The sequence below is a fragment of the Onychomys torridus genome, chromosome 19 (assembly GCF_903995425.1).
Source record: "Onychomys torridus chromosome 19, mOncTor1.1, whole genome shotgun sequence".
NCBI classification, from domain to species: Eukaryota; Metazoa; Chordata; class Mammalia; order Rodentia; family Cricetidae; genus Onychomys; species Onychomys torridus.
Genome location: NC_050461.1, coordinates 16,302,668 through 16,324,204, shown reverse-complemented (window position 1 = coordinate 16,324,204; position 21,537 = coordinate 16,302,668). Strand labels below are relative to the sequence as shown.

The window sequence follows — 21,537 nt, the reverse complement described above, 5'->3', positions numbered from 1 at the left end:
TAGGACACAGGAAGTAGGCCTCTTGTGGAAAGGAAAGACAGCAGCAGCAGTGAAGGGTAAGGTTTTCAGCTCTCAGCTATTGCTCTGACCCCAAGGCAACTTTATTAATATACAAATAAAATCACATTTCAGTACAAATAAAATATCAACATATTTCCCCTTTTCTATTTTAATAAAAAGGAAAAAAAGGGAAAAAAGGATTTATTAGGGTGCACTATATTTTGGGGAACACAATACCACCACATTATGGTTAGTTTTCACATGCATCAACGTGCCATAAATTAGAATATCTAAGTAGACAGCCTCCCCTAAATAAGTCTCCTGCCTTAGTTGATATGGAAAGACCCTTCCCAATTGTTGAACCTGCTGATAGTAGCCCAGATTAAAGGGTGTGGCAGAAGGAAGAGCTTTCCTCCATTTCTCCTCTTGTCCTTCCCTCTCACCACCCTGGTGATTTGTCCTGTTGCTGCTGCTGCTGCTGCTGTTGGTCCCTTCCCTGATGTCAGAACCAGTGTTTTCAAGCCTTTCTTGTAGAATAGGACCACCAAGTCTCCAGGGACCTTCCAGGCTTCTTCCGGCTGATAGGGACTGCTGAGGCACCCAGCCTTGTGGTGGAACAACTATTGGTTGTCACCTCACTCTCCAGGCCTAGTGAGAGCCACTGTGGAAGTACACTAGCTGCTCAGGTCCCCATCCTCAAGGACGTAGTAACTGCTGTGTGCTCAGCTCTTAGGTGTGAGTCTGTTGTTACGGTTTTAAAACTGAGTCAATAATTTCATGTGCATTTCATTCACTAGGACAGACTTTGGAGACATTTAAGTATGTCCTAGATATTTCCCCAGGTACTAGCTTAAAATTTAGTTCACAGTATCAATTACATTATATGTAAGGGCAAAAGAAAATCTTAAGTGCATCATCCACAAATGTTGGTAAAAATAGTAACAAAGATTCATTGTATATAAGTATAAAGTCATCAAACAACAAAAACAATGAACTAAAAGTTTAGGCCTTTTTAAGTAGGGAAGTACATCTTCTTCATTCTTTTCTGGTTCTTGTCAGTTCTGATTTTTATTCAATGCTTGGTTATAATTTTCCAAATTAAAAATTCTAATATCCCTCTCCCACTATCTTGAGTCAGTAAAAGTTGAAGATTCATTGTGTTAATGGGAAGATGTTTTTTGATACAAAAAAATTTAATTTTTTATTTCCATTGGTGTTCTGCCCACACTCATGTCTGTATGAGAGTGTTTGATCACATGGACTAGAGTTATAGATAGTTGTGAGCTGCCATGTTGGTGCTGGGAATTTAACCAGAGTCTTCTTCAGGCTGCGCCATTTCTCCAGAGTTCTTGATTCAAAATTTCATCATAGAATATGAAGAAAATTTGTTCACTACTGTAGCAGGAATCTTAAATGGTTCTTATTAATAAAATCAAACCTGAGACCAATTATTGGGGTGAACGTGGGGAGATCAGAGAGACAGAACAAGCCACGGCTACCTCACCTTGCTAGTTCCTCAGGTGTTCTTGTTTCCTCAGACTGGAAGCTTCTGAGTCCTCATCCACATGAATCTCAGCTGAACTGTGCTGCTCTAAGGCCTGAATGCTTAATCAGCCAAAATGCTTCTAGTTTCTGGTCTTCATGTCTTATATATCTTTCTACTTTCTGCCGTCACTCCCTGGGATTAAAGGCTTGTGTCTCCATGCTGGCTGTATCCTTGAACACAGAGATCCGCCTAGCTCTGCCTCCCAAGTGTTGGGATTAAAGGCTTGCACCACCACCACCCAGCTTCTGCTATGGCTTGCTCTGACCCATTTTCTAGCCACCATTTTTGGCTTTGTATCTAGTGGCTGGCTGTTCTCTGACCCCAGATAAATTTATGAGGGTGCACAATATTTTGGGGAACACAATACCACCACACACTACAGAGAACTCTTTGCAGTGATTTTTTTCTACATCACAAAGCACCATCTTTTATGCTTTTAGTGCACAGTACCAATGCTAACTAGAACCAAACTAATTTAATTTTGAAATTTGAAATCATTCATTAAACTTATTGCAATTTATCCAGGCATAGTTTACTCATTTTGTTCCTTAATAAAGTTTGGCATTTAATGATTAAGATACAGAAACATATCAATATTGATATAAAAGTATGCCTTCTGCTTAATTGACTTTTATGTTTCTTTTATACTAACATTAGAATTCTATTCTTCATTTACATCCCAGACAAACTTCAAGGGAAAATTTTTCATGTTCCTCTTGAATATCATGTCAAATCTTTCATTCTGATGCACAGTTAAATGATGTTTCCAGTCTCCAATGGTACCTAGTGGGATAAGCACAGGGACAGCACATAGGTGAGTAAATGAAACTGCCAAAGCAAAGGTCACTCTAAGCAACTTCAGTATCTTCTCCAACCCTTGCAAAGTTTTTGTGAGTTCTCTGTGGAATTTAGTACCTCACCTTTCTTTATGGAAGACTGAGCAGCGAAAGAAACCTATGCAATAACACAATAAATATATTACATTACTGTCCCTTGTATTATTTAACCAGTCATAACCAATCTTTAGCAGACAACAAAAACCATAACAAATATAAATACATGAGAAATTTTGAAGTGTGTTCTACTACATGTTAAGCATCATTAATAAGACGTGTTAAGATTCATGCTACATGTTTCTACAGGTTTTTGTTGGAATTTTTTGGTTCTTTTATGTGTAATATCATGTCATATTCAAATAGGGATAATTTGGTTTCTTCTTTTCCTGTCCATATCTCTTGAATTTCCTTCTCTTGCCTTGTTCTAGCACTTCAGTCGCTTTGTTAAAAAGAGAAATGGACACGTGGACAGTCCTGTCTCATCCCTAGTTTTCATGAGACAGTTTTAAGGTTCTCTCAGTTCAGGATAATGTTGACTATACATGTATCATGTATAGTCTTTATTATGTGAAGGTGTGTTCCCTCCACTCCAAGTCTCTCTAGAACTGTTATCATAAAAGTATGTTAGATTTTTGCCACAGGCTTTTTCTGCATCTTTTGTGATAGTCATGTGATGATTGTCTCTAAGTACATTTATATGGTTCATTACATTTATGGGCTTACATATGTTGAGTCGGCTCCACATTGCTGGGATAAAGCTAACTATTTAAGGCTTGTAAGGTGGTGGATTTTACTTTATTTTTTACTTTTTTTTGAGACAGGGCTTCTTTACGTAATGCTGGCTGTCCTGGAACTTGCTTTGTAGAGCAGGCTGGCTTTGATCTTAGAGATTGGCCTCCATGTGCCTCCAAAGTGCTGGGATTAAAGGCATGTTTTTTAGAAAAGAACCTACTACCACCAGTTTAAAAGATGAGAATGATTCCTAGCTGCATTCTAAAACATATCCCTATACCACAGATAAGTGTAGCTCTCACGCTTCATCAAAGAAGTTTCTCTTTAAAACAAACAGAAACCATTACAGAAAACTATAACAATTCATAATGGTAGCTACCAGTGGCTTCTGTAGAGTTCAGCACCAATGAACACACCTAAAACAGGAATCCTGAACCTAAGACTCAGGAACATTGTGGAAGAGGGGGCAGAAAGATTTTAAGAGTGATACTGTGCCTCCTAGAAGTGACAGAGATGCTATACCTCCTGATATCTCAAGAACATAGCTGCCTGAGCAAGACCTGAACAATGATAATATCAATGGGCAGGCTAACAAGGAAGGAGGAACTTTCAAGGGTCCCACCTCTAGACAAGGAAGAGGCAACTAATGAGTGCTGAGAGAAGGAGAATTTACCACTCCCAAGGATGAGGCCACTAACTGGTTAACCAATACAAAGTGGTTAGCCCTGAAATCATACACCACATGACTCTTAGTAAAGGAGTCAGCAGGTTGTATTCATATACTTCTGCATTGACATATGTAACAATAAGAATCAAAATGAGGCCATCAGTTTAAGAGGGAGTGAGGAGAGCACATGAGAGAGTCTGGAGGGAAGGAGCATGCCAAGGGTTAGAAGGGCAGGGAAGGAGGCAAATTATACCATATTTTAATTAAAATTTCTAATAAAAATTAAAGAGTATGTAAAGGCCAGAAGAAGTGTAAATGCATAGTGCCACAATTAGAGGACTTTTTAAAAATTATTTTATTATTTACCCCAAATGTGTGTTTCATGTGTGTGTGTGTGTGTGAGACATACATAGAATTCAAACTTGTCAGTTCCTCAATTCTCATTGTAAAATTAAACCCAAAAACCTTCAACTAATGATGTTAAGGTCACAGAGGGCAGCACAGTTGTACACATTTACAACCACCATTGCAGCTTTTAAAATGGAAACAAGCACAGGGTATTTTCTGCTATAACATGTGATTATACAAACTGTATTCCTTGCGTTTGAAGGATGGGAAACTAATATTGGTATAAGAATTGATGAGCATTGGTCTAGTTGGAGAATAAGAAGTAAAGGGATGTTAAATGGGAGAAGAGAAAAAAAAGGAACATTTTTGAAAATTATCAAAATCTACATCAATTTCAATAAAACATTTAAAATTATTTATAGTCAATGTCCATCATTATAATGGTAAGTGATGAATTATCGAAAAGTAATCAAAACACATGTCAAATTATGTTTTGGAATGTTACATTAAATAATATAATGAATTAAAAATTTGACTTATGAGGTTAAAGAGTATCAATTTAGGGGAGGTCATTCTTTCTTGTCAGCTGCTGGCACATAACTAGGTCACAATACCTGCATATGGTTGTCCATGCCTGTGTCCCCACCACATGGGAAGTAGAGGCAATGCTAGGAGTTAGAGGTAATCCTCAGTTACACATAGCAAGTTCAAAACCAGCCTGAGTCACATGCATGAGGCTGTGTCTTGAAAATGAAAATAAAATCTCAATTGTTGATAGAAAAGTGAATCACAGAAGACAGGGTATGCGAGACCCAACTGTAATTACTGTAACGGAGGAGAGTGGCAGGTGAGGAAGGAGTGATTAACCTCCTTCACTTCAGATATACAGTGGGATAAGTTTGATAATACCCCAAAAGAAATAAATAAGTAAAATTAAAATTCTCCTGGACTAATCCAAGAGTGATGCCTCAAGTCCAGTCCCAGCACTTGCAAGCAAGAGGCAGGAGGAGGCCAAGTTCCAGGCCAGCCTGAGCTACAAAGTGTCTGCGATCCAGCCTGGACCAAGCAGCATGACTTTCTTTCAAAATAAATGAAATCACCCAATTTTGAATTGTTTCCTCTAAAATATCCATTGCCTAGGTCAAGACTACTGGCATGCTTTACGAGAGTTGAGTCATATGAGCTATAAAGAAGGAAAGCCACACTTATTAAATAAGTAAAACTATCATGTTTTCTGTTAAATTGCCATTAGATTTCCAGAGAAACTCTATTAGTTCAGTGTCCATTAAGATTTATTATGTTCTCTAGGTTCCCAGAACCTTTATCACCTGGAGAAACACATTGGAAGCACAGTACTTTTGCTCCAAGGGAAGAGATTCGGGGAAGTCTCAGCACTTTTATTAGGACAAATAAAGGTGTTTCTTACCTTTGCGCATGAAATAGCCTTTGTTTCTCACGCTGTATTCACTATTTATAATATCTTCATAATTTGCTCGTGGGTCAGATTTCATGTTCTGAAACGTAGCTTGTTTCACAACAGCATCCACATCCTCTTCACTCAGTTTTTTCTCCAGAAAACTGCAGATTTTAATCACCGAGTTCCTGAGGTCCTAAAGAAGTCATGGGTTGAGAAATTAATGACTTTATGATGGGGGTGTGAGTCTCAGCCAACCATGTGGCATGAACACTAAGATTCCCTCTTGGACAGCAAAGATGGCTGAACAAAATCAAAGGGGAAAATTAATTAATGTGATTATTACAATTGATAATAGAAAAAACATTCAGGAAAACACAGCACACAGCAGTAGAAAGTATTTCAAATCAAAAGGCTACATGTAAACACATATAATCAATCTTAGTAGTAGATATACATATAAAGACTTTCAGGTAGTGTTGGAATCACTCAAACATTCCGTTCTCTCTCTCTCTCTCTCTCTCTCTCTCTCTCTCTCTCTCTCTCTCTCTCTCTCTCTGTGTGTGTGTGTGTGTGTGTGTGTGTGTGTGTGTGTGTGTGTTTTTCAAAACAGGGTTTCTCTGAGTAGTTTTGCACCTTTTCCTGGATCTCACTCTGTAGACCAGGTTGGCCTCGAACTCACAGAGATCTGCCTGGCTCTGCCTCCTGAGTGTTGGGATTAAAGGCAAGCGCCACCATCGCCTGGCTCCGACCTCTCTTTACTACAACACTGGTAACAAATAAATAACAGAACAATTGGGCAATAAAAGGTAAAGAAGATTGTAATCTAGAATCATACTAAGTAGATCATGTGGTTTCCAGTGCAGAAAATGCTAACCAATGCTGTTTTACTATGCTGTAGTGTACAAAATCAAAACCACACAAATACTAGGTGAATTTCTATACATTAATAAGGAAACTGCATCAACACTGCATCAATAACACCAAAAATCTTAGCAGTTAAGATTTAATTAATTAAAATTAATGAAAAATCTAAAAGTTAAGAAAGGCAGTGAGACTAGCCTATTGAAACTATCCAGCCATTACTAAAAAAATACAAGATAACAGACAATTGTCTAATATATAAGAATTGCAAAACAGTAACTTTAAGATAACATCCAAAACAATCTGCATTCAATGAAGTTCTTAAGATCTCAATTAAAAAAAAATAGAAAAACTCACTGCAAAATTTATTTGAAAAGATACTGAATGGGTAAATAACCTTGAAAGAAGTGGTTAAGTTTGCAGTATTCATACTTTCCAGATTTCAAAAGTTAGTAAAAAATCATGGAACCCAAAAACGCTATAGTCATTCTATAAATAGAGAATGTGACACAAGTTCTTTTTCTGGAACTCCATGAATCATTTTAATCGACTGTCATAATTTATATAAATGGCTCTGCATTAAATTACTGTCACTTGTAACAAAATGTTTGAGAAAAATATATGTACTAAAATTTTAAATATGAAATTGTGACTTCCATTTTAATGAAAAAAAAATACCAATGGACAAAAAATTCCAGATAGACCCTGAGAAAATATTGGTGGCTGATTTCAACACCTTATTTTCAATTCTAAATAGGCCATCCAAATTAAAAATCAACATACAAAACTCAGTTAAATTTCACCACAGATTAAAAAGATATAACAACTATTTACAGAACACTTTATCTATATTTGTCTGGTTTCCATTGTGATAAAACACTGACCAAAACAATGTCGGAAGAAAAGGAATTATTTCACCTTGGAGGTGATAGTCCATCTTCAAGAGAACTCAGGAACTAAAGGCAGGAACTGAAGTAGAGTTGTGGGGATGCTCCTACTGACTTGCTGCTCTTCATGGCATTCTCACACCGCTTTCCTTTCTTTATCTTTCTTTTTTTTCTTTTTAATATATTTATTTATTAAAATTGTTTTATTTTACATATCAACCCCAGTTCCCCCTCCCTCCCACTCTATCCCCATCCACTCCTCAGAGTGGGTAAGGCCTCTCATGGTAGTCAACAAAGTCTGGCATACCAAGTGGAAGGAGAGCCTAGCCTCTCTCCATTGTATCAAGGCTGGCAAGGTATCCCACCACAGGGAATGGGTTCCAAAAAGTCAGTTCATGTACCTGGGATAAGTCCTGGTCCTGCTGCCAGGGACCCCACTAACAGATCAAGCCACACAACTGTCACCCACATTCAGCGGGCCTAGTTTAGTCCCATGAAGGTTCCCGAGCTGTCAGTCCGGAGTCAGTGAGCTCCAACTAGCACTGGTCAGCTGTCTCTGTGGGTTTCCCCATCATGATCTTGATCCCTCCTTCTTCTCCTTCTCCTCCTCCTCCTCCTCCTCCTCCTCCTCCTCCTCCTCCTGAATGCAGTTTATTGAAGGAGGGATAAGGTCTTAAATACAGGCTTACAGCACAATGGGAGAACCCTGGAGGGCAGACGTTCGCTTCTGATGTTTTTTTTTGTTTGGTTTGGTTTGGTTTGTTTGTTTGTTTGTTTTTTGGGGGTTTTTTTTTTTTTTTTTTTTTGTTTTTGGAGCTGAGGATTGAACCCCGGGCCTTGTGCTTGCTAGGCAAGCGCTGCTCTACCATTAAGCTAAATCTCCACCCTGGCTCCTGGTGTTTTACAATCTTGTATCTAAGCTGTTAATGCCCAATATGCCGGATACACAGACAAGGAGCTTCCCTTAAGCATTCAGCAGGGTGGAATCTCACAGGGAATTAGCATAGGGAGGATAATCAAGGTCAAGGTTGGCAAGCAAGGCAACAGTTACCCAAAACGGGGGTCAGGGACCTATAGGTCCCCTCCTTTTACTAAAAAGTGAGCTTCTGACTTAGGTTTCGTGGGATGTTGGCAGGTCACCTTAACCGTCATGGAGACACCTGTCCAGGCCATACAGGATTCTTTTAGCTATCATGGGTCTTTTGTTTTTCCATATAAAGTTGAGTATTGTTCTTTCCAAGTCTGTGAAGAATTGTGTTGGGATTTTGATGGGGACTGCATTGAATCTGTAGATTGCTTTTGGTAAGATTGCCATTTTTACTATGTTAATCTTACCTATCCATGAGCATGGTATATCCTTCCATTTTTTGATATCTTCTTCAATTTCTTTCTTTAGAAATTTAAAGTTCTTATCAAAAAGGTCCTTCACTTGTTTAGTTAGTGTTATCCCTAGGTATTTTATATTATTTGTGGCTATTGTAAAGGGTGATGTTTCCCTGACTTCTTTCTCAGTCCTTTTATCATTTGTGTATAGGAGGGCTACTGATTTTTTTGAACTGATCTTGTATCCTGCCACTTAACTGAAGGAGTTTATCAGCTATAGGAGTTCCCTGGTAGAGTTTTGGGGGTGACTTATGTATACTATCATATCATCTGCAAATAGTGAAAGTTTGACTTCTTCCTTTCCAATTTGTATCTCTTTGATCTCTTTTTGTTGTCTTATTGCTCTAGCTAAAACTTCTAGTACTATATTGAATAAATATGGGGAGAGTGGACAGCCTTGTCTTGCTCCTGATTTTAGTGGTATTGGTTTGAGTTTCTCTCCATTTAATTTGATAATGGCTGTTGGCTTGCTGTAAACTGCCTTTATTATGTTTAGGAATGTTCCTTGTATTCCTGATCTCTTTATCATGAAGGGGGATTGGATTTTGTCAAAGGCTTCTTCAGCATCTAATGAGTTGATCATGTTTTTTTTTTTTCTTTCAGTTTGTTTATATGGTATATTACATTGACAGATTTTTGTACGTTGAACCATCTTTGCATCCCTGGGATGAAGCCTACTTGGTCATGATGGATAATTTTTTTGATGTATTCTTGGATTCAGTTTGCCAATAATTTGTTGAGTATTTTTGCATCAATGTTCATGAGGGAGATTGGTCTGTAATTCTCTTCTTTTGTTGCATCTTTGTTTGGTTTGGGTATCAGGGTAATTGTAGCTTCATAGAAAGAGTTTGGTAGTGTTCCTTCTGTTTCTATTGTGTGGAACAATTTGAAGAGTGTTGGAATTAGTTCTTCTTTGAAAGTTTGGTAGAATTCTGCACTAAAGCCATCTGGTCCTGGGCTTTGTTTTTGGTTGGGAGACTTTTGATGACTGTTTCTATTTCTTTAGGGGTTATTGGTCTATTTAAATGGTTTCTCTAGTCTTCATTTAACTTTGGTATGTGGTATCTATCCAGAAAATTATCCATTTCTTCCAGATTTTCCAATTTTATGGAGTACAGGTTTTTGAAGTATGACCTGATGACTCTCTGGATTTCCTTGTTGTCTGTTGTTATGTTTCCCTTTTCATTTCTGATTTTGTTAATTTGGTTGCTCTCTCTTTGCCTTTTGGTTAATTTGGCTAGTGGTTTGTCTATCTTGTTGATTTTTTCAAAGAATCAACTCTTTGTTTCATTGATTTTTTTGTATTGTTCTCTTAGTTTCTATTTCATTGATTTCAGCCCTCAATTTGATTATTTCTTGGCATCTATTTCTCCTGGGTGAGTTTGTTTCTTTTTATTCTAGCGCTTTCAGGTGTGCTGTTAATTCATTGATTTGAGATTTCTCTATCTTCTTTATGTGTGCATTCAGCGCCATGAATTTTCCTCTTAGTACTGCTTTGGGTATGTTGTACTTTCATTTTCATTGAATTCTAGGAAATCTTTAAATTCTTTCTTTATTTCTTCCTTGACCCATTGATGTTTCAGGTGAGCATTATTCAGTTTCCATGAGATTGTAGGCTTTCTATAATTTTTGTTGTTGTTGAAGTCTAATTTTAAGGCCTGGTGGTCTGATAAGATACAGGGGGTTATTCTAATGTTTTTGTATCTGTTGAGATTTGTTTTGTGACCAAGCATGTAGTCAGTTTTTAAGAAGGTTCCATGGGGTGCTGAGAAGAAGGTATACTCTTTTGTGTTAGGATGGAATGTTCTGTAGATATCTATTAAGTCCATTTGAGTCATAACATCTGTTAGGTCCTTTATTTCTTTGTTGAGTTTAAGTCTGGTAGATCTGTCTTTTGGTGAGAGTAGTGTGTTGAAATCCCCACTACTAATGTGTGGGGTTAGATGTGTGTTTTAAGCTTTAGTAATGTTTCTTTTATGAATGTGGGTGCCTTTGTATTTGGGGCATAAATGTTCAGGATTGAGACTTCATCTTGGTGTATTTTTCCTGTGATAAATATGTAATGTCCATACTGATCTCTTTTGATTGATTTTAGTTTGAAGTCTATTTTATTAGATGTTAGGATAGCTACACCAGCTTGTTTCTTAGGTCCATTTGCTTGGAAAGCCTTTTCCCAGCCCTTTACTCTGAGGTAGTATCTGTCTTTGAAGTTAAGGTGTGTTTCTTGTATGCAGCAGAAGGATGGATCCTGTTTCCTTAACCATTCTGTTAGTCTGTATCTTTTTATAGGTGAGTTGAGACCATTGATATTAATGGATATTAATGACCAGTGATTGTTGGTTCCTGTTATTTTTGTGGTCGTGTTGTGTTGTCCTTCTTTGGTATTTGTTGGTGTGGGATTATCTATTGCCTGAGTTTTCATAAGTATGTTTAGCTTCTTTAGGTTGGATTTTTCCTTCTAGTGCTTTCTGTAGGGCTGGGTTTGTGGACAGGTATTGTTTAAATCTGGTTTTATCACGGAATATTTTGTTTACTCCGTCTATGGTGATTGAGTTTTCCTGGGTATAATAGTCTGGGTTGGCATCCATGGTCTATTAGTGTCTGCATAACATTTGTCCAGGACCTTCTATCTTTCATAGTCTCTATTGAGAAGTCTGATGGGTTTGCCTTTATATGTTACATGGTCTTTTTCCTTTGCAGCTCTTAATATTTTTTCTTTGTTCTGTATGTTTAGTGTTTTGATTATTATGTGGCAAGGGGACTTTTTTTTTTTTTTTTTGGATCCAGCTTATTTGGTGTTCTGTAAGTTTCTTGTATTTCATAGGTATTTCTTCCTTTAGGTTAGGAAAGTTTTCTTCTATGATTTTGTTGAATATGTTTTCTGTGCCTTTGACTTGGTATTCTCCTTCTTCTATCCCTATTATTCTTAAGTTTGGTCTTTTCATGGTGTCCCAAATTTCTTGGATGTTTTGTGCTACGACTTTTTTGTCTTTAGTGTTTTCTTTGACTGATACATCTATTTTCTCTATTGTGTCTTCATTGTTCGAGATTCTCTGTTCCATCTCTTGCATTCAGTTGGTTATGCTTGTTTCTGTAGTTCCTCTTTGTTTAGTCAGGGTTTCTATTTCCAGCATTTCCTCAGTTTGTGTTTTCTTTATTGTCTCAATTTCATTTTTCAGATCTTGGATTGTTTCCTTCATCTGTTTAATTACTTTTTCTTGACTTTCTTTGATTTCTTCCGATTTTTTGTTTGTTTTTTCTTCCATTTCTTTAAGGCAATCTTTTATTTCCTCTCTAAGGGAGTTTTTCACTTCCTCTTTAATGGAGTTTTTCATTTCCTCTTTAAGGGAATTATTTATTTCCTCTTTAAGGGAGTTTTTCATTTCCTCTTTAAGGGCCTCTATCATCTCCTTATAGTCACTTTTAGGGTTGATTTCTTGTGATTCTTCTGCCATGGTATGTTTAGGTCTTGTAGGTGTGGAGTCACTAGGTTGTGATGTTGTCGTATAGATCTTCATGTTGTTGCCTGTGTTTTTGCACTGGCGTCTACTCATCTCTTCCTCTGCTCAGTGCAGGCAGTGTCAGTGTCTGAAGGTGCCTCTCTTGTTCTAATTGTTAGTCTTGGTTCACTAGGATTTCTTTGTTAAATTGGTGCTGTTGGGATCAGTTTAGCTAATTTGGTGTTAGTGGGTTCTGTCTCTGGGAGCAGTTGTTCCCAGTTGATGTAGGGTGTACTTATGGTTTCAGTGGTTGTTAGGTTTGTAGGGGTTAGTTTTCTTCTTTGTTTTTTTTTTGGGGGGGGGGAGGAGTAGGGAAAGGTATTTGTCTGGTTGCTGGGACTCCAATGGGTAGGGCCTAGTAGTTAGAGACCTGATCTGCCTGTCTGGAGATGGGAGCTTACCTGTTCACAGTCGGTGATTCTGGTGATCTGGATCGGTGGCTGGGCGGTGTCTTTTTGTGTTCTCAGGTCAAGTTTTGCTCCTTTGTCAACTTCTCAGCTGTTCTTGTTTCCTCAGGCTGCAAACTGTAGGTTTCTGGTTCCTCTCCTGGATGGATTTCAGCTGAGTAGGGTAGTCTCAGCAACACCTCCAAGTTGTTGGGATTCGCAGGATTGGCAGCTGGGCCCTGGGCTGGCCCCAGACAGTGTGCAGAACTGTTCTGGTCTTGGTCTAGTCCCATGGAGACGACCCCTTCCCTGGGTGCTGGAATCAAAGGTGTCCCTGTTCAGAGCTCTTGATTAGGAGCTTGTTTTCATTAACTCCTCAGCGGGTGGTAGCTCAGTTTCTGTTTTTTGTTTGTTTGTTTGTTTGTTTTTTGGTTTTTCGAGACAGGGTTTCTCTGTGTAATTTTGCACCTTCCCTGGATCTTGCTAGGTAGATCAGGCTGGCCTCAAACTTACAAAGATCCACCTGCCTCTGCCTCCCAAGTGCTGGGATTAAAGGTGTGCGCCACTACTGCCTTCTGGTTTTTATTACAATTGCGTCTAGGCTGCCACCCCCCCCCCCCCCCCCCCCCCCCCCCCCCACCCTTACCCCCCACCGTTGGGCCTGCCTGCCTCTTTTTTTTTCTTTATCTTTCTTTCATGTGAAAGGAACACATGTGGCCCATACAATAACGACATCATAGTTAGTAACTTACTTCTACAAATAAATTCACTGTGCAATGACCATGAAGGGACTTGAAGAAATGGAAAGCACATTAGATAGAAATAGAGTCATAGATTACCTGAAAACTTTAACTATAACTCTGGTTATTAATTCAAGGAGACAAAATTAAAAATTGTCCAAAACCCTAGACTCTGAGAATGTAAGTTAAAATGAGAACATTTGTATGACATGCATGAGACTCCAGTTTCAATTACCAGCATAGAAACAAACAAACAAAACCTAAATACTCAAAATAATGTGCCAGATTAGATATTGAGTGCAAGAGCATTCACCATGAATAACAGTGTAGATCTTACACAATTAAAAATAGGCCCACAAAGGGGCAGTAATGGCGCACACCTTTAATCCCAGCACTCAGGATGTAGAGGCAGGTGGATCTCTGTGAGTTTGGGGCCAGCCTGGTCTGCAGAAGGTGATCCAGGACAGGCACCAAAACTACACAGAGAAACCCTGTCTTGGGGAAAAAAAATAAGGCTCACAATATAACCCAGTCACACCATTCCTTGTTGTATTCCAATGAAAATAAAGTCAGCATTCCAAAACATAACTGACATCCAATACTGTTGCATTCTTCTCCCTAGTCAAAGCATGGAATGTATAAAAGAATAAAAACACACTATAAATACAAAAATAGAGTATTATTTAGATACTTAGTATAGTGTGAAGATTTCCTATGTTTTGCCTGGTCTGTGGTTGGGACAAATCTCTCACCCACAGTCCCACAGCCTTTTATAAAATAATCACACAGAGGCTTAATATTATTTATAACTGCTTGGCCATTAGCTCAGGCTTATTACTGACTAGCTCTTACAATTAAATTAACCCATAATTCTTATTTATGTTTTGCCACGTGGCTTGGTACCTTTTCTCAGTTCTGCCTTGTCATTTTGCTTCCTCTGTGTCTGGCTGGTGACTCCTGACTCTGCCCTTCGTCTTCCCAGAATTCTCCTTGTCTCCTCACTCCACCTATACTTACTGCCTGGCTACTGGCCAATCAGTGTTTTATTAAACCAGTGTACAAAAGCATTGTCCCACATCATTTCCCCTTTTCTGTCTAATGGTAAAGGAAAGTTTTAACTTTAACATAGTAAAGTTACATATAACAGAATAGTTATCAAGCAAGAATTACAGTTACAATATCTAGTTCATTAGTTTTCAACTACAACAAAGAAAAGTAAAAATCAGTGTTGGTAATGGATGAACCTTAAAATATCAGATTAAGTGAAATCAACCAATACAAAGAAATAGAAATCATATCTCTCTCCTATGGAGAAAAAAAATATAATGGTCTTTCTGAAAGTTGAACTGTGATTATTAGGAATTGGACAGAGTCCTGAGACAACAATAGGTGGAATAAGAGTGATTGGATAAGACCATGCTGTGTTCATGAATGTCAACACCCTACGGAATCTACTAGTACAAATCATTAAAGAGGGTTGATAACATCTTTAAAAGATGAGTCTATTCTAGACACATAAGGTTGTCTTATTGACACAGGTGGATACATTAGAAGGAATCACAAGAGATGATCACTGGAAAAAGAAAGCCTCGGGACAGACCAGTCAATAAAGGAGAGGCTGGATGATAGGAACCTCCTTCAATACTGAACCCAAGGAAGAGTGTGATATGAGGACACCTGGGAGTGTGCTGTTTAAACTCAGAGATGAGAAATAATTTTCAAAACAATTTTCTCATCTTACCTTCTTCATATCTTCATAGCTCAGGAACATAATATTGAAATCATGTCTGTGTTCATACCAGCCTCTGATGTGGTCAAACCAACAGCTTCCTGGCACTGACGGGAAGATAAGTGAGCAACAAAGTCAAGACACTATACTTACTGAGCAGCAAACTTCATTTGTTCTGTTCTGGTTTAGACTATTCAGAAATAAAAACGAAGCCCCTCCAACTGGATGTCTACCTGACTATTTTAAAAAAAGTTATTTTTGTGTAACAATTACACAAGGCTCATACCAACTTATCAACCTACCTATTTAGGGATATAGCAAGACAGACATTGAGAAAGTCTTGGGTCAGGGGCTGGAGGGACTGCTCAGTGGTAAAAGCCCTGCTGCTCTTGCTAAGGACCCAGATGTGATTCTCTGCACCCACATGGGGGATCAGAAATCATATGTAACCTCAGTTCCAGGGAATTGGATGCCTTCCTCTGACCTCTGCAATCACTGCACACATGTTGTGCACATACAGACATCCAGGCAAAACACTCATAAAACAAAATAAATCAATCTAAAGTCTTTTAATAAAGAAGTTCACGTATCTGAATTCAAAGTTTTCCTTAAGAAATGTTCATATTTCTCCTCTCTCTGAAGTCACGTGTCTTCATTTCTTGTATCCTCTCTCTGAATAACAGTGTTTCCTTGCTACAATGAAGCAGAGCCTGAATCTAATTTTAGCAATGTGTGAGATTCTGATTCCACACCCCCAGCCTCTTTCACTAGTCAATTTTCCTCAGTAGTGGCATGAATAATTCCAGTTTTCCAACAAGTGTGTGCCACTGAGAGCACACACTCACCCTCAACTTCTGCTGTGTGACTCTTTCTATGCCATTAGCTAGAAAGAATGGATAAAATATTTGCAGGCCTCTTGTTGTGTAGCCAAAGTACTTCCTAAATAACACAACGCTGCAAGCTGGAGCCCCTCAAGTGAACCACAGCAGGGTAATTATTGTGTATCCGATTGTGTTGGTTCACTGCCGCTCCGTCACTTAGATATATGTTACCTACTTTGAGATGGCTTAACTATCATCTGGACTTTATAAATAGTGAGAGGGAATAAATGAAGTTACCTTTTCCATCTAGAAATTTTTCCAGATACTGTTCTATGGTATCTGTAGCTTCTAACAAAACAATCCAATTTGAAAAATGAAAATACGAGATCAAAACATCTTTGGGATTTCTGTAAACATAAAGAATCTGCAGAAAGAAAACACCAAGTTGCTTTAGTAACTCTTGGTTATTCAAATACATTTCGAACAATTATATCATAGTTCTTATCCAAATAAATTTTTATTTTCATCTAGGTAATATTTATGCAAATGCAGCCAATTATCAACTTTTTGTTTCATGTAATAAAAAGTGAATACTTCCATTTACATAGTATTTCAGACATGTACAAGAACGCAGGTCATATCCTAGAAATATATTATTTGTAAAGTTGATAAATATGGTAAACATGTTTTCCATATAGCTTAATGCTATAGCAATTGATAGTCATTGAGTTTTTGAGCTATTTTATATATAGCACTGAAAATAAGTGGAAATATAAGAATGAACTATTACATTGGTACAAGTACTAACAGTATGTACATGTAATTTAAAAAGACATTTTTCTCTACTATTATAAATAAGTAGCAAGTTTATTAAGAGTATTAGAAAAAACAAATGTAATTCTAGTCTTGAAAAACAGAAATATTTCTTAAATAAGGTATTGTTGTTGTATTAGGCTTTTGTTTGTGTTTTGAGAAAGAACTTAAACTTGGGTGGATAGGGATACGGAGAGGATCTGAAAGGACCTGGGGGAGGAGAAGAATATGTTCAAAATATATTTAAATTTAAAATTGCTTTAAATAATAAAAATACAATAAAAAGAAAATATTAAATAGTGAATTTATATTTTTAAAAGTCAGTATGTTTGATTATACTAAAATTAAGAATGTTACTAACCAATTTAAACCATTAAGTTACACAAAGTTCTAAAACATGAGAAAAGCCACATGTATAAATCTGTTTGTATGCAGAAGAGATGGAATCCATATCAGTAGGCAAATTATACTAAAGTTATAATAATGAAAAGCTGTACCAGTGGTAGAACCTTTTCATCGAATTCTAATGGGTCATGGTCAATAAACATCAAGCATGTTTCATCCCATTATTGAGTACAGATGGACAACTTAAGACCACTGTGAGTGACCATTTGATAACTGCCACACTGGCAAACATTTAAGTCCAATGTGTCAAGTTACTAGAGGAAAAACAAGAAGTGATCCTTTGCTGGTTCCAGCAACAACCTACAAAATAATACACCACCTCCATAAGCTGACTACTCTGGAATTTGAGTCTGCTGTTCTATTCACATATGAAAATTCTACGGAGGGTGGTGGAAGGGTGTCCAGGAGACACACTCAAGAATGTTCAGAGAGACGTATCATCATAGCATAAATACTGAAATAATTTGTTATCCAATACTTATCTGTCCAAAATGTGACTAAGCTCTATGACATACTTTAGCCTTTTTCTTCTTGAGACCTTTTGGTACTAAGTAATATGCAAGGTGGGAAGTGAAGATACGTGGTGATGGCATTTTGACATAGTCTAAATTGTGAATATTGTACTCAAAGAACGGTGCTCTGTCCACTGTTGGCACATTTTCAGTCCTGTTTCGGTGGCCCTCAAAACAAATCAAGCTGAGGATCTGCTGAGACCAGATGGTGCCTATGAAAATAGATAACAATCCTGTTTTCAATCATGAGGTAGGTTTAAGTAATAACTATCTGTGGTAAAACCATCCATCTTAAAGTGACTGATGTATTTTTTTAATATTCCATATATGCTAACACACAAGGATAGCTTTTATTTGATTTTTATCTATACTTAAAAATAACATAGAAAAGATATCATAGAAAAGAAACAGTATCTTAGAAAAGATAAAATCCAGGGTTCTGAGTTCCCTTTTTAATTTAATTGTATAGTTATTTTGTTCTGATTTCTTTTTCTTTTTTTTTTTTTTTTTTTTGGTTTTTCGAGACAGGGTTTCTCTGTGTAGCTTTGTGCCTTTCCTGGAACTCACTTGGTAGCCCAGGCTGGCCTCGAAATCACAGAGATCCATCTGCCTCTGCCTTTCGAGTGCTGGGATTAAAGGTGTGTGCCACCACCACCCGGCTTGTTCTGATTTCTTGATAGTGATTATTCAAATTATTCCTATAGCTTCTCTGTATTCTATGTTCCATGAGAAGCCTCTTTGTGGTATTTCAAACTTCTAACTGGCAACTAGTATTTGTAGATTCATGGGTACATTCTTATAAAATCACACATGTATACACTGTGCTAAAATTACTTCTTTGTATTGTTTGGAGCCTTATGAGTTATTTCCTCTTGATCTTCATAAATATAATTATCTAGGGCATTGGATGCCCTTTCATTGTATGTTACAGGCAGTCCTGTTCCTCTCTGAGACTTTCTTAGAAGTTTGCTGTCACAATTTTAGAAAACTTAACAAAATTGATGTGCGTTCAGTTCCTTCCTTTTTGTGCTTAAGCTCAGTCCTAGGTGTCCAAGTTCCCATGAATAAATTCACTGTAGGGAAGGAAGAGGTCCAGGTTTCCAGTTTACTTACTGATTCTTGGATTAGTAGCCATTCAGATAAGATAACAATAATGAAACTCTTTGGGAAATACTTATAAATACCCAACACTATTTCAAGTGAATGTGGGTGTGATCAAATGTAATGGTACTAATGTTTGACCTTATTTTTAGTGTCAATTCAAAATTATTTGAATGTAAATTTTGACACGAGCATTCACTCTCATTATTCGGAGGATGAGATCATGGTGAATTTCATCAAACTGTCTCTGCAATTTTGAAATGACCATTCTTGAGAAGATGTCACAGACTCTGGAGGTGTAACAACTGAAGTGTCTGATATCTTGCATGGCTCATTACCATTCATAATCATTGTTCTAGACTTCATCCAAGACCTCCAGGAGCAGCTAGTCATTCCCTAGGGAATGCCAGGCTATTTAAGGCACAAAGCCAAGGGTGAGATAGGATGAAGATGCTTGGTTTACACTTTTCTCTTATTGCCATGATGAGGCTAGGATGGTAGTTGGCAGTATTGGACCACAGCCAGGATACAGCTCATGTTGCAGTGTGTAAATATACATCTAGACACAAATTGGTCCCAAGTCCATAAAAAGAAGAATCTCCTAAAATATTTCTGTAAATGTTGGTGTGGTTATACACTGGAAAAATAAAATTAATCTCCAAATAACTATTTTGTCTCACAAAATATATCTTAAGAGGAGCTTCCAGAGTGATGGAATAGGTGAAGATTGGTGGGAAGAGACCCTTCAAAGGAAAGCCACACTTGCTGTTGGCTGTACTGTGAACTGTAAAACAAAACAAGACCCAAAACCTCTATTTTGGACCAGTATCTTACTGCACATATATTTATAAAAATGCAGCAGTTTAACTTGCTAGCATATACAAAGATGATGCATTTTTCAAATCCTGACAAGTAAGGTCTGGAGTTCAGGATCCACAGTAAAATGAGGTGGTTGGTCTCCGAGTCTTGAAGTTCTGTGACACACGTTAACATTCCAGAAGTAGAAAGCAAGGCAACCAGCCCTTGAAGTGAATGATGAAATTGATTTTGACGTGATATTTTTATCTTTGCATGCTTGTACATGCGCCTGTGTGTGTTTGTGGTGTATGGCCGGTAAATGTGTGTGTGTGTGTGTGTGTTTGGTGCACATGTATAGTGGGCAAGTGTGTGTGAGAGAAAGATGGGTGCATGTACATGTTCATATGTGAGTGCAGGATGTGCGTGGGTAGTGGACAGAGTATGATTGCCTTCACTCTTGGTTGAGATATGCTCATTTTCTGGGTATATCATCCAGCTGGTTCATGAACATCTGGGGATTCTCCTGTCTCTGTCTACCGCCTCACCACTGAAAGGTCAAGATTAGAGACACATCTGGCCTACAAGTATTTAAGTGATCCCCACACAGGTCCTCATGCTTGCAAGGCCAAGACATTCACTTTGCATGATGAGCTACCACCTCAACCTTGAAAAGACTTTTCTGGACAAACCATCTACAATCCCATTGTCTGCAGTGTTTAGCAACAGCCATACATAAACTAATTTTTAAAAGGGCATGTGAAATTTAAAGAGGATGGATTTATCTCTTAAATCCTATCCACCACAGTAAAAGCCCAAACCAAGACCTCCAAGGGTTGGCCCTGGAGACTTAGAGGTCACCACTGAGATAGAATTTTCCTGTCCCTAGAAGGATTCCACTGTTCCAGCACTGCTCTGTACTGGACTTCACACCTCAAGAAAAGGTGTGTGTGTACACGCATGCATGAGTGTAAAAGCTTCTTAAATTGTATTACGTAGACCTCAGTTCCTGTAGAATACTTTTAAAGAAAGTGATATATGATGGAAAATTAATCCTAAACGATGAAGCACTTGTGTATTTGCATCCAGGAGAAATTATTTCATACTATGTCATCCCCGTACAATAATCCAAAGAGGTCAGTGCTCACCAAATGTCTGCTCCTGGCTCTGTGTGGTACATCTCATTATCATAACATTCCTACTTTCCACCAGAGTGCACATTGTGTTCTCCAATGGTGGCTTTGTGTCCTACAGATTGGGGTTTCATTTAGATTTTGTCTGCTCATAAATTGTTATGTAAGTGTAGGTTTATTGCTGCTGGTGAGTTGACAGGAGCCATATTTGCCCACATAATACTAAAGCAAAGACAAGACATTAAAGGCACATACCCACTCCTGGCACTTACCAGATTTCGGATATGTGACTAGGAAGAGATCATCATCTCTAATTTCAAAATCTTCCATCGTTTCTAAATGCTCAATGTTCACCAAAGATTTCTCAAAATTATATCCTTTAAATTTAAATAAGTATTCATGTGTACTGTCCATGATTATTCACCTAGAAGTAAATACATAGAATACATTTTGTGTGTCAAGTATTATACAGTACTGAGTAATAATTACCGAGAGGTCAGTATGTGCCAAGCACCATTTAAATATCTTATGTATATAAATATTTATTTAAAAAACAAATTTCATAGATTATGTTATCTAAATTTCATAAATACTTTAATGATGCTTTATTTTTCAAATCACCTCATTAAATACGAGGAACAGAAAAATAAAATGTTAAGTAATTTCCCTGTAATTCCATGTGAGAAGGATTATTAAAATCCTAACTATACAGATGGGAAAATGGGGCTTCAGAGATGTCAACCACATTATTCAAGGATACCCAGATAGCCTCCCTCAAAGGATTTCATAACCAAAAATTGGATAGAGTCCACACAGATAATCTAGAATATTTTGTGGGGTTTTTTTTAACCTGCATGTTTTAATTCTTACAAAAGTAAGAAACTCTCCAGGGCGATCTTTTGTATTTGATGTAGGGTTTGGATAA

At 37.6% G+C, this 21,537-nt stretch overlaps 1 protein-coding gene across 1 annotated transcript; it reads right to left on the bottom strand.

The window, feature by feature from the left end:
- Nucleotides 1–1,970: 1,970 nt before the first annotated feature.
- LOC118570551 (amine sulfotransferase-like) lies at nt 1,971–21,242 on the bottom strand. Its single transcript, XM_036169130.1, has 6 exons — nt 20,885–21,242; nt 17,587–17,795; nt 16,151–16,277; nt 15,045–15,139; nt 5,556–5,739; nt 1,971–2,329 (listed from the first exon to the last, which is right to left on the bottom strand). The coding sequence occupies exons 1-6, from the start codon at nt 21,024–21,026 to the stop codon at nt 2,208–2,210; spliced, it is 879 nt and encodes a 292-aa protein (XP_036025023.1). The 5' UTR covers nt 21,027–21,242; the 3' UTR covers nt 1,971–2,207.
- Nucleotides 21,243–21,537: the final 295 nt, after the last annotated feature.